The sequence below is a fragment of the Anarhichas minor genome, unplaced genomic scaffold (genome assembly GCF_050575085.1).
Source record: "Anarhichas minor isolate MPS153535 unplaced genomic scaffold, ASM5057508v1 ptg000014l, whole genome shotgun sequence".
Lineage (NCBI taxonomy): Eukaryota > Metazoa > Chordata > Actinopteri > Perciformes > Anarhichadidae > Anarhichas > Anarhichas minor.
In genome coordinates this window covers 12,564,591-12,578,732 of record NW_027466460.1, presented here as the reverse complement: position 1 = coordinate 12,578,732, position 14,142 = coordinate 12,564,591, and the positions used below count along the sequence as shown (strand labels likewise).

The following is a 14,142-nucleotide window of genomic DNA, read 5'->3' as shown; positions in this document are numbered from 1 at the left end:
GTCTGTGTAATGGATCTATGGTTTGACTCTGTGGTGAAAGTTAAACAGGAGTTGGGCCATTACTACAAAATAGATGACTGTGTAAAGCTCTACACGACTTTCAGATGTGTCCACATGTATGCGTACGCACGTCCTCTCAGACACACACACACACACACACAAGGCAATGCCAGTCGATGGGCTATAAGAGCAGGACAGGAGGCGTGGACAGGACAAAGCGAGAAAGGAGAAGAGAAGGAGAGAGCGAAGGACCAGACAAGAGACGGAGAGCAGACAAGACGGAGACAAAAAATAACAATTTGACAAAACAATCCAAACTCAAGGTTCTCTGACCAGCTGCTTCCAGAGATGAAAAGCTGCTTGTGTGCTATGGATGAACTCATGGCAGCTACTGCGCTTGTATGATTGCAGATCCGTCTCCATTACAACTGAGTGAACTCCATCTGCTGATTCATACCACAGAACACGTTGTGAAGCACAGAAAGTGGACCTTGAGATGGGATTGATCTGTTCAACAGCTATTTCCAAGGTCAAGAATGTGCTTTTTATGCTTAAAAGATGGAAGTAAGTAAAAGATGAAGGATCTATCCCACTGTAAGTGATGTAAGAAGAGCAACAATCTAAAAGAATCACCCGCAAACCAAATGTTACTTTTGTACCCAAAATGCAACCTTCTAACAACGCACGAAATGTTGAACACAGAGAGAAGAAGCTCGACATTCAACAGCTTTTTTGTAAACAAAATGTGTAGATCGCACATTGTAATGATGACCAGTCTAACAGCTTCCTTCTGTGTCCACCTACCTGCTTCTCCAACAGACACCTCAGCTGGGGAGGAGGGCGGGCTCTCTCCGACGATATTGTAGCTGGTCATTACAATCTGGTAGCGTTTGAACTTCTTCAGTTCTACAAAGAACATGAAAATACTTACATTTACGTTTTTACAACATGCATGCAAAGCCAATATGTTAGTTATTGTTATCACTTGTAAAACATAAAGATCCCAGGCGCTTTACTTCTTAAATGACTTACGTGTCAACTCAAACTCTGTTAGCGAGGCACTGCTCACTGTCTTGAATGTGCTCTTGGCTTTGGGAAGAGTGAGACAAAGATGAAAAAAGTTTACTTTTTAAGCAATCAGAACCGTGGGATCTGCATTTGCATTTATCACACTCCCTCTAACATCCAATATCACAAATGACATTTCGTGTAATCTCAGTAAAGGAAATAACATTTGCCTATATCAGTAAACGACTAAGATATAAGTGCTTGCAGGATTCTTTAGGTAAACTAATTAAGTAAATAGCTTAATTGTCTTACACCCCTGTTCATGTGCTGCAGAAGAAAGGTCTGACAGGCATAGCAACCGTAACTAAGAGGGAGTGGGGATTAATGAAGAGGTAGCGTTAGTTTCAGTACTACTCACTTGTAATGAGGGCACTGGTGGTGTTGTTCTTGGTTGCCTGGACTTCTGCTTCAGCTAAAGTGGAGGTGTTTACCGGGAGCTCTCTATAATACAGCCGGTATCCGGTCAACACCCCGTTAATACTGTCGTCATTAGGACGCTGAAAAACATGCAAACAAGTACACACGGAGTGAAGTATTAGTACTTCAGTTCTCAAAAAAGAAGGACTTCTGCACTGTGCTCGTTTTCATTTTCTTGGTGAAGCGAGGTGACTGACAGGACGCTGGCAGAGCAGCGTTTGATCAGAGTTCACTTTAAGGGGCTGGTGGATTGGACTGGCTGTAACCCGTACAGACAAAGTGATGCTTCAGTGGGTTTGGCACTCTTGTAAAGGATGATGAAATTGCTGGTGACTTTGTTTTTCATTGCCTCCTTATGCTTTGACATGAGGCTAGAAGGAGTGAGAGAAGACACTTCCAAACAGAAGAGGGAGAGTGACATCGGTGAAGTATCCAGGCTGTGTTTACTGTCCTTTCAACTGTCACGGATGCTCTAAAACCACCCTTTTGTCCCCGTTTCCCTTTGTTGTTGGACAATGCAGATGTTTGCTTCTCTCGCCCTCAAACGTCTCTCCTGCTGTTATATCCTCATTAAGAGTTTGAACATTTCTCTCCCCCAGCCAGGACGGTCTGTCCCTACGCCTGTCCGTCCCTTCCTCTAGACATCCCTCCAATCTGTCTGTGCTGCCCTCTGACCGTTCCTGGCTCAATAGACGATGATAATTGCATCCACACAACACGTACACACACACACACTGCATACAGTGAGTCTGCATAGGTCTCATTCTCCAAATAGGTGATTAACCTGCAATCAAAGTTGTGTTGTGCAGGTCTGTGCGAATTTACTGTGTGTGTGTCTGTCTTCAAATACCTTCCACTGCACCAGGACCGAGGTAGTGGTTGTTGGTTTCACTGCGAGGATCAGTGGGGGTTCGTCAGGCACTAGAAAGAAAACACAGAGAAAGAGAGTGAGAAAGGAAAAAGACTTCTTCATACTATTACACTCCATCATGTTTTTAAATCTACATATTTCCATGTCTTCCTCCTTCTTTCATTCCCAGTCCTCTCACCATCCTGTAGAGTAGTGACAGCCTCCGTCTCTTTGCTGAGGACACTGTCTCCTACATCGTTGGTGGCCAGCATCCGAAACTTGTACGATGTAAAGGGCTTCAGCCTGTAGACACAAACGCACACAGATGTACATTTGCTCACAAAAAATGATATTCATTCACGTTATTGATTTCAGCCTTACTCCTTTCTCTCTCTTTTTCTTTGACCAGTTGAAAAGTTGCATTCATTTATTTAAAAAATGATGTTTCCATTTTATATCAAATCATTTTTCGGACAGAATAGACAAATAAAGTTTGGTTTGCTTGGTAAAGTAGTACAGTACAGTGAAAGTGACATTGAGATAGCTGTATACTGATTAAACAGTGAGATTAGTTCAGATAGCAGGTCATTTATCACAATGAAATGACAGCAATGCTGAAGCCTTAAAGTAACCTTTTCTTCTATTGTAAACAAACTGATTTTTGGTTTCACTCAAGGTTTTTTCACCAAAGAGCATTGAGCATCTGTAAGACCTTTGAAGAGCAGACAAGGTCTTGAATAATAATCATTTTACACCTTTCCTAATTGTCTCCCCTGCCAAAGTATTTCTGCTGCCATATTAACATAACATCTTATCTGCATTTCTCCTCTGTGCAAGGTGAATGCATTACTAAGTACAGAATAACAATTTACATCAGTCATTGTGAAAACACTGTACTCTAGAGCCACTTACAATCAGCTGAAGGAACAGGCACCGATTGTTAGGGACAAGCTGAACAAGTCTACGGTGCCTCGTAGCATGCTAATAGTTTAAATGTACCCTCTCCTGCACACCGTGGGAAATTGATTAAAATTTAAAAAGTCGGTGGCAAAACAGTCATTTCTATTAGTCTAACCTAATTATCAACAAGAGTTAACAGGAGCAATTTAATCATTTGTAACAAGAAGTATCTGCTCACACATCCACCTGCAAGGTCCACTTTATTCACACAGTGCCTCGGACACGACAGAGGACCAGTTAGACATGCAGCAGGCGACAGGAGGACTGATCAAATGTCCTCTTGTATAATAATGAGCAACCAGGCCCAATAAGCGACAAGAAAAGGCCCTAAGGGGTTGTGGGTATCGTAGGAATAAGACATCAAAGGCAACAAGCTCAATGAGGGTGGGGAACCAACAGCACTGGGACTACGTTGAGGACAGGGTTTGAAAGTGTGTGTGTGTGTGTGTGTGTGTGTGTGTGTACTCTACTGTGTGTCTATGTTTGCAGCAGCCGGGGGACTTCGATGTTTTGGTTCCAAAGATGTCTCCGTGGAAAACAACAATTAAGGATGGATACCAAGTCAGTGTGAGTGTGTGCGTGTGGAGATGTAAACTAAATCCTCCATCCGGCGCTGCAATTAGAGCATTCAGTGGTGGAATGAGCTCGAAAATGGCATCAAAACAACAACAACAGCATCACCACCACCATCGTCATCATCATCATCACGGCACATAGATTCTCCCGGAGGCCGGTTGAGACAGGCTGATGCAGGCACACTGAGAGAACGCTCTTCAGCATCTTAAATAGCTCCGTGAAAGCTGGCCGAGGAGCGCACACAAACATGCGGGGAGCACACACGGTACACAAGTAAAGCCTCATCATAATTCTCCTACTAAGGCTCTCAGGGAAGTTGGGAGCAGCCATCGAGTCGGACCACCATCACCTGCTGCCATAATGACAGTCTCACCAGGGAGGAGAGGATGGAGGGATGAAGAGATAAGGGTGGGAAAGGAAGACATGGAGCCTTCTTCCAGGGGATGATTGCATGTGAACGAAGGGAGAAAAAAACATGCCTTGTGGTTTTCTGAAAACATTAGCTGTTGATGGATGGATGGAGGGATGAAACGGTTGTGGAGAGAAACTATGGACAAACAGCACACACACACACACTTGAAAGCATTAAGACAGAGTGGGGGAGAAAAGGGTATTAAGAGAGAAAGACTAAGAGCACCTTCTGCTGTGCCTGTGTGATTAGGTGACAGAGATCCTCCACGTCTCTGCAGTGATTATGATTACTCTCCCTGGTGTTCTTTTGTGGTCTGTGTTGTTGTTTTTTTGCTCAACAAACCTTTTTGTTACTCCATGTGCTAAATAAATGGAACTTCTCAATCTGTGTTGTAATTATCTGTTGTTTGCTTCGAGTATTCACAGCATCCCTCCCTCTGTCCACTCTTCTTCTCCCCAAGGATGCATAAACATGACACGACTTTTTAACAACTGCTGTAACTAATTCAAGACCAGCACGTCATGATAAACAACATTTGCACAGTTGGGCTCTTTAAGGCAAGCAAAAAACAGTAATGTGGAATTTTTATTCTTGTTTTCTCCAAGGATGCTTGGGATCGGCTTCCACACAGTGTGTGTGTCTGTGGGGACATTATGATACATTGATCATAGATACATATAATCATTAAAACTACCAACCAGCAATGACTGATGTTTACATTTTGAGGATAATGTAACTTAAATTAATCAGAGTTTCGGCCACTTAAGTAGTAACCTGATTGTGCCACCATGTGACATGACGTGGGGGTTTGTTCACAACAATAACAGCCTATTCAAAATACTCTTGGTCATAAAATGTAATGTTAACATTAATATGATCTTGAATATAACGTATATATAGGACAACACAACAGTTTCTGGGACATTTGACTTTGACTGGAACATTGTTCAACAGTTTTGCAGGTTTTCCAGGACGTGTGGGAATCCTGATTTTTGCTAACTAAACAAAATAAGACACAACCCCCCAAACACTTATCTATGGAGTATACAAAGCTTGACAGGCTTGCCACAAGTTGTTAGTTGCCAAGCAATGATTAGACAAATACTACGCTGCCGCCACACGAGCAGATATGTGTGTGTGTGTGCAGTATGTGACTGCACATATGTGCACATGAGTACCTGTCAACGGTCCAGGTGGTCACATTATGCGGGATGTCAGCGATGTGTGTGTTCCAGTCCCCGTCGGGCAGCTCTTTGGCCTGCAGCGTGAAGTACCTCAGCGGCGAGGAACCTGAGCCACCCGTCACCCAGTGGAGGCGGAGATGGCGAGATTCAACTCCGTCCTGAGGAGCAGCCAACTTCCTGGGGGGCTGGGGACGCTCTGTGGACAAAGAAACAAAAGAAGAGAAATGAGAGGGTAGAAAAGGATCAGCAGAGTGGAAATGGAGTGGAAGCAAGAGAGGGAAAAAGAGAGTAACAAATTCAAATATATAGATCAATTTCATTGGAAACATTCGTTCATACATACAATCCTGACTAATTTAGTACTTAACATTTTGTGACTGTGTCACCACATACCAATACGCACATTTACATGTGTGTATCTTTGTTCATCAGGGACAGGGAGACTTCGTAAAGAGCTCAATATAAACAGCTGGGTCACAAATTAAAGGACAGAGCACCTCACATTACCACAAGTCAAGAAGCCGCTGGATGCAAATAACAGAAAATGAAAAAAGGTGAAAACATACGCGACTTATCTCAATGGCAATGGAGATAAGTGTGTAGTGGATGTTTTCACCTTGATAAAAACAAGCACAACACAGCTTTAATGTTCTTATTTTAACTGTAGTACTGATATCATGTGTGTGTGTGTGTGTGTGTGTTGGGGGACAGACACCGCAGTGAGAGGACAGGCCGGAGAAGGCACAGCTTCTCTTTAAGATTGTAAGAGGTGGAACCATATTTAGACTTGTAGACGGTACTGTGAGTTGGTTTCAATTGTAGTTTGACTTTGGATGGAATTATTTTGAATAGAGGATGCATTGCTACCTGTAATTATCTTTTCTTACGTCCACTCTGCTGTCTCAGTTTTACAGGGATACTTTGTCATACACATGCATACATGTCATGCTTCTCTGTGTTTTTTTTTTACATAGCTGTGCGTGCCCCACTGGTTAGTACGGCGGTTACAGGTAAGCACTGTTAGCGCTGTTAGCTGCGAGCCGCCAGCTCAGCCGTCACCATGTTGCGAGGCATTAAGGGCTTTTCACACCGGACGTGGTTTTGCACTGCGCTCGCCAAATGGCGTGCTCCACCCACGCTTTGCCGTCGTGGCGCAGCGCAAGCCATTGGAAATGATGCGTTTCAGAGTGCAGTGGAGCCTTTGTAGCGCTCTGTGTGAAAGGGCCTTTTTAGAAGCATGTAAATGTGCTGCCTGCAGAGAGCCCTGTTCAGAAAGATCTGCATACCATATGTTTCTCAACTTGTTCATTCAGCTTTCCTGTTTGTAACATGATGACATACATTGTCACCTGGGCAAACTGAGATTATCGTGGACCGTGATGATAGCTGCAAATACCTTGTTACACAGGAAAGGGGCAGCCTCCATTTATATCACAAATGCGCCAGTGTGACTGTTGCAATTCAGATGTTTAAATGAAACAAGACATCTAACCACAGCAGCATCAAAGAAACAATTTCTCAACAGATGTGTGTGTGTGTGTGTGTGTGTTCGTATTTGTATTTGTCTGTGTCTTCGCTATTCAATTAGAAGATAAAATATGACCCTGGGAGTCAGTATCTTTGTACAACTGTGTCGGCAGAAGCTGTGTGATTAGGAGAAGTGCGTACACACACACACACACACGCATGCACACAAACAAAAACACATGGTTGGGGGGCAGAACTGTTTCATTTCAGTGGCATCAGATTATCGATTCAGTCTGGAAATTAAAGCATTATCGATTCTCTCTAAGGTTTAATTAATCTGCACTTATACACTCAAACATGCACAAGCACACACACACACACACACACACACACGTGCGCACACACACACAGGCTTTTCTTCCTTATCACAAGTAATTTGAGTTAAATCTGTTTTGACTCCTTTCTTCCCGCGCGCCCTTATTCTTCAAGATTGACTATTCTCTCCCTCTTTTGTTTTCCTGATACCATCTGTGTCTCCCTGTCTGATCTCCTCATGTTCCACTCCACGGTTAAGATCATGTTCTGATAACAAACTCATAATTGTCAGAACAAGTGCTGCCCTTTCAGCACTTACACGACTGCTTACTGCGACGCAAGGGAGAGGAGTGTGATAGAAGTGAAGTGAAGTAGATAGAAGAGATGCTTTTGGTGCTAGAGGAGCGAAAATATATGGTTGTAAGGGGATGAATTCTGCTAAAAATGCTAATATACGTTGTCCATTACCTTATCAGTTATCACCCTCTTGGAGACAAACATCAGCATAGATGGATCTCTCTAGAGGGAGTTGTTTTCATTCATACACATAGCCTCACACACATACTCACGCACACTCAAAAAACCAATTTTCTTTTTCTGGGGATTAAGTTGGTCTCTTCAGCATCATCAGAAAGAAATCTCTATTAGGCTGCTCTGTCTATCTCACAGTGAGAATGGGCCATTACGTTAGTGAAGTGGAACAGGGATCCACTGATTTCTATTCTTAATTAAGACACCCTAATAATGATGCCGCAGATGTTATGATATGATATCTGATCCAATTAAAATGCACTACACCGGCTGATAAGTCTGAATAGAATATCTGACATCATGATTTCAGGTTTTCAAAAAGAAAAAATCACTTCACTGTCACATTTTAATACAGGGACTTTTGCCTTTAGCCTACGAGACATACTCGGTGCCGGCTGACAGAGGAAATTGGAGAGAGATCAGGTCTGACATATTTCAAAGGCTGAGAGACACGTTCAAACCAAAGTTATTCAAGCGTTAGCCACCAGAGCCACTGTAACTTCATTTTTAAAGTGATATTTCATCTTTTGTGAAATAGTTCTCGGTCAAACTTCAACACAACCCGGCAGTTAAATCTGTCCTCCATCCGTCTCTTCTTCAACTGATTATATTAGCCTGCTGGAAGGAATACTGACAGCATGTTATTATTATTTGATTAATACGGTTTTTATTTCATGCTCTTTTACTACTATTACTGTTATTATAGCTTTTAGTTCCATTTTAATGCATTTTAATAATTTAATTGCCTTGCATGCATTACTCTCAAATTGTTAAATTGCTGAATTGTTTTTTTCACCGACTTTTTTTTGGTAATATTTTTGGCTTTTCAGTCATCTGTGAAGTACTATGCACTGCCCTAACCTGTATGAAAAGTGCTACACAAATACAGTTTGTATTGTCTTAAGATACATTAAAAAAGTATGATCAGAACTTATTTATAGACAGAAGGTACTGGCCTACAACTTTACTGCTGTGGTTCATTCTCACAGCTCTCATCGGTGTAGTTACCGATGAGAGCCCAGTAGTACCAATACCGGCCCAGCATCTGTTAATGCAGGACTAACTAGAATTACAACTGCCAAAAACAGTCCAAAACATCCGAAGAGGAACAACCTTAAACTTAATCAGACATGTATTATTTTGTAATTCATTCCCATCGTGCTGCTCAGAGTAACCGCAGTGCACAGCACAGGGTCTCTCCCTCGCACAGACTCAGTAGGACTGTGTGAGGTCACACTGACCTGAAACATGATGTGTTCAAGCTCTATTCAGTAAAAGTAAGTATTGAGCAAAGGTAAATTATCACGCAATGTTCCAATGAAATTTTGTAAAATGCAGTTTTTGGAGAGAAACTTAAATTAAGTTACAGCAATGTAAAATATATATTAGAGAGAGAATTACGACCTGTTGAACTTCCTAACACTAACTCAAATCAGCTTTTATTCAATTATTAAATAAAAATACATTCATGCATGTCCTTATCATTTGATTTGTGTGATTTTATGAACACAGTTGATTTATGCAGAAGTCTGAACAAGATGAGATAAAAGTGTCACAACCTCTGAATCTGAGGACAATAAACCTTTTTATTCGTTTCTAAATTGAAGGAAAAAGAACTGCGCTGCTCACCTGACAGTGTGTTGGAGGACATACTCCTGTTCTGTTTCAGGTTTTAAGAGACAGAACTGTCTTAGGAGAGTTACTGTTACTGTTGAAATCTTGCCAAAGGCATGGGCTGTCATATTCAGTGTTTGAGTGTGTTCAAATTCCTCTTATTTTCACGGTTTACACCCTACGAGGAGGCCAGCGACTGCTCAGATTAGATGAAATGTTAAAAAGAAATTAGCAGCTTTTTGCCACCCTAACATAAAGAATTACCATAATTGCAGAGTGCTGATAGAAGTATTGATCAATAGCAATTCCTTTGGTCTGGAATCTAAGATTCATGGCTTTCACATCTTGTTTTTCGGCCTGTGCTCTCTCCTTTGGCAAAAAAAGACTGCTGCCATTTCAACACAATGCCGGTCTCATTCTCTTTCTCACCTTCTAACTGAACAATTTTCACCCACCCACATCAGAGCATGGTGCTATGTGGCGCAAGACAGTGGAGTGTGATAATCTTTGTTTTCTCACTCAACAAGTATCAACCGACTGAAAGACACAATTTTCTTTGGTCTAATAATCCTTTTTCATGATAATATAGCGAACCTATGTGGTATGTGACTACAGACCCCCTTAGCTTCCACAGCAGCTGGATTCTTTTGATATCAGGAGATCACACAGCAATTGCGGGACATCTTGTCAGGTGTAAAGCAAGCCCTCAGAAATAGCGGCGGGCTTTGAAGCTAATTTTACATAGTGGCCAAACGGTGGAAGGATAACTTCCGGATACGTCATGTGATGCCATCGGGCACAAAAATACTTTCCCCATAGACTTACATTGGGAAAGAGACATCTTTAAATCAGCGCATTTTTTACGAGCCCTTTAATATACCTTTTTTAAATGATTAGGTGCTAAAAGTTGTCAGAACTAATAGCCGAATCCAGAGTTATTTTCCGTTTTCCATTCACGTGAATGAGCCCGACAACGAGGCTGGACCGAGGGCTTGAGTCGGGGTTAAAGGAAACACCACTGCGTTTGTTCTATAGAGTGCTGCAGAGATGACAATGAATGCAATCCGCAGAAGTAAAAAGCATGCTCAAGTATAAACACAACGAGGCATATAGGCGGACCAGTCGGCGTGATGATGGTTTGTAGTCTTATTTAGCCACTCGTTAGCAAGTCTTTTTTTTAAATCTTATAAGCTGGTGTTAACCACAGACCTTATTTCAGGTGTCTAAACAAAAAACCCTTCAAGAAACCCATTGGATTCAGGATGTAGGAACCGGAAGTGCAAAGATGCTGACTCATTTCCGGGTTTTAGGACACATTCATGCAGCACTGTATGGGCCCATGGATGGGGAAGATCGGCAGAAGATTTGGGTAAATTCATCCGCATTTTATAATGGGAGGTCAAAACTTCTTTCTCCAACTCTGTCTGAAGAGGTCAGTGTAAATACTGCAATAGCATCAGTTTGAACACAATTGGATCGGATTTCTTCATTGAAAGAAGAGCAAAGAAGGATTGAAGTCAGCTCGTTATAGATAGTGACTGACGAATGGTTCATCCAATCACATGCCAAATATTTTTTGACAGTGCCCGCTCCTATCCAAACAGTTTCCAATTATGGCTTCTCAGATGGTTCTGTGTAACAGACCATCTGCCGCGTCAGGTACAGACCCCCCAGGCAGCTTTTGGAACTGACTCTCATTAAGCCCCTGCAGGAGGGCTAATACCTGCTCATTTCAATATCTACATTTACTGCCAAGCAGCTCTTCCTCTACTGACGTTTCTAAATGTCATTTCTTCTTGTTCCTTTTAAAATGCCCACACACAGGAAAGGTCATCAATTCTTCATCTTGTGCTAATATTAAGTGCCCAGTAACAAAGGATTCCGCATTTCCAACCACACACTACTTGTTGCTGAAGCACTGAGAATCTGTCCGAGCTCCACGTCTGAAGCTCCTTGCCTGCTTTTCTTTCTCGAACTTTATCTCTGCGAGGTTTTTCACATCTGCCACAACTCATTACACCCCCATAAGTAGGGCTGCAGAGATCATAACATTTTAAAATGCTTAAACTTCAGCTGACCTTTCCAGACTCTTGCTGCACTGGCATTACTGTAGGAAATGACAAAATATCATCTTTGACCACTTGGAAATGTATGTAAAAAGGGAGAAAATACCCTTCAAACATTTGTACTTCCCTCCTGCAATGGCAAACATTTTTGAAAAGCACAGTCAAAATTAATAACGATAATCAAGTTACTCCTGCTTTAAATTGGCTCATTTACAGACTTTCATGTCTAATCTGGTTTATTGAACACGTTTTATTTCCTTATGCATCATTCTAATTTAATGTGGATTTCATTACAGATTATTACATTGCTTTGGTGCAAATGCCACATGAGATGCATAATACTCATATATCGTGGGGGTGCACGAAAAAGGCAAATCTTACCCGACGTTAGTCAAAGCTACCAACCTCACACCCCATTATTCTTGTTGAATTATTCAGCAGCGTAGAAGTAAGTAAGTTTCTAGAAGCAAAATGAACACACTTGTTACACTGGTTCCATTAGTGCCCGAAAACTGTTTCAGAATTGAATCACACTGTTGCTGTTAAGTCTTTCAATATAAAGAGAGAGAGAGAGAAGAGCGAGAAACTGATAATTCAAAAAGTAATTGAGTTTTATTCTTCTGTTCCTCAGTGCGAACACACTCTTGAGAGCAACTTTGTGTGTTTTTATTTCCACAAACTACTCCATCAGCGACCCATCAACCATTTAATGTGTAATCCTTGTAGGTCTTTTCACAGCTGACAATTTGACTCAGCGTAGCAGTAAAACTATAAAATAACATAATGACTGTTCCATATAAACCTTTAGTCATTTATACCAGTTGCAACTGTGGCACGCCAAAGTGTTGTTGGCCTATTAAAACCCTATTAAGGCTTTTATCATTTCACTACTACAACATTAAATATTCATCACGTAATAAGCGACAATACAAGTTAAAGTTAAGAAAACATCCAGAGATATTCTGTATCAAAAAGATAAACTCTCAAAAACTCTTTTAATCTGCTTCATCAGGACTGTGTGAATGTGGTTTGATCAGATTTGATTGACAGTGCTGGCAAGATAAGTAAACATCTGCACACTCCCATCAGATTCTTTTAATGTTACCACACTGGTGAATGGAAGGATGTGAAATCACCTTTTTCCAACTGAGCCCACCTAAACCAGTAAGAGGAGCTATATTTAAAAACACAAATACGAAATCTCTCATGTGAAACATTGTTCAACCTTTGGCAGGAAAAAATATGTGTTTGTATAGAACTACATGCTTTATAGTAAGCTGATAGGTCTTTAAATGAAATGAAATTAACTACATGTCTGAAAGCAGTGTTGATACCTTTATCGCATGCTATTTCTCTCTCCCTGTGTCCACTTTATACTGTAATAAAATTGTTCAAATATGATCGAAAAAAAATGTAAAACCTCTCAAACACATTTTGCACCCCATGTGTTCGTGGCAGCGTGCCAGTTCAGGTTCCTACTTTTTAATAGGAGTGGTTAAAATCTGCAAGACTCCAGAGACAGATCTGATGCAAATGTGTGTGTCCTTTACCTCTGCGTTCAGTGGTAACAACCAGGGCTTCCTGCTCTGCGCCCCAGCCCACGGAGGTGCGAGCGGTGAGTCGGAAAACGTAGGCCTGCTCAGAGGAAAGTCCTGTGACGGTGAACTGTCGAGCGTTGGAGCCCACCTCCACTGTGGTCCATCGCTGAGGGTCCCTGCTGTCCAAGCAGTAAGAGATCTGGTAGCCTGGTGAGGGACAGACGGAGAGAGACGGAGGAGGGAGACGGTTGAAATCTGTGTGAAAGTCCTGTGTGTGTGTGTGAATGTGTTTCTGTGCGTTAATTTTTTTGTGGCCTACTTTAAAACACAGAGCCCACAGGAATCAAAGACAGCACAATGTGAGATAGCAAAAAGCCTGAAAACATAACCACACAGTGCCACGCGTCACACAGCTGCACTTACACAGAAACACAGACAAACAAACATACTTTTCTGCAGTTCCTGAAAATGTCCAGCTCTGAAGAGATTCCATTCATGCAGCTGCTTTGCCGTTTGTACCGGTATGGAGCCCTTATATTACACTCTGATGTTATCAAAAACATACACAAAGTCATAATTCACACATGTCACAGCTCACATACTGACATTCCCTCAAACACACACACACATTGTAAAAACATCCTCTGTCCCGCTGCCTTTGAACCACGGTGTACACGGCTTGTGTCTGTTTCTCTGTCTCATGTGCAGTAGGCCATGTAATAACACTAACACCCTTCAACACATACACACATACACTCAAAAGCACTGATCCCCGACCAAGCTTTCCACAGGCCACTGGCCTCTCACAAAGGCTCTCAATGTGAAGATTTTATAGTACACAAAATACACACATCCGCAAACACACACGAGTGTGCGGAGGTTCACAGTAAGACTGTCAGGATGGTAATCTGCTCAGAGGGGTTTAATCTGGTTGTGTGGGTGATAATCTCATCAGATAGTCTGATTGTATATTAATGCGAACGCAGTGTGTGGAAGATTATTGGATAACAGCTTGATAACAAATCCTCTTGCCAGTTGGGTCACAGCGCATCATTATGTTGTGTACTGAATATCATTAGTTCGTCGCTGCTATCACACAAGGCTACATCTCCATTACAAAGTGTCATGTTAGTGAAAGCCCATC

At 41.8% G+C, this 14,142-nt stretch overlaps 1 protein-coding gene across 1 annotated transcript in view; it reads right to left on the bottom strand.

The window, feature by feature from the left end:
* Window positions 1–14,142, bottom strand: part of LOC142950103 (protein sidekick-1-like) — a 138,640-nt gene that overhangs the window by 9,646 nt on the left and 114,852 nt on the right. Inside the window, exons 32-38 of the mRNA XM_076092002.1 lie at window positions 13,011–13,205; window positions 5,462–5,663; window positions 2,535–2,638; window positions 2,336–2,406; window positions 1,427–1,565; window positions 1,033–1,089; window positions 805–906 (exon numbers count right to left, since the gene is read on the bottom strand). Coding sequence (XP_075948117.1) covers window positions 805–906; window positions 1,033–1,089; window positions 1,427–1,565; window positions 2,336–2,406; window positions 2,535–2,638; window positions 5,462–5,663; window positions 13,011–13,205 — 870 coding nt within the window. The remainder of the gene's footprint in view (window positions 1–804; window positions 907–1,032; window positions 1,090–1,426; window positions 1,566–2,335; window positions 2,407–2,534; window positions 2,639–5,461; window positions 5,664–13,010; window positions 13,206–14,142) is intronic.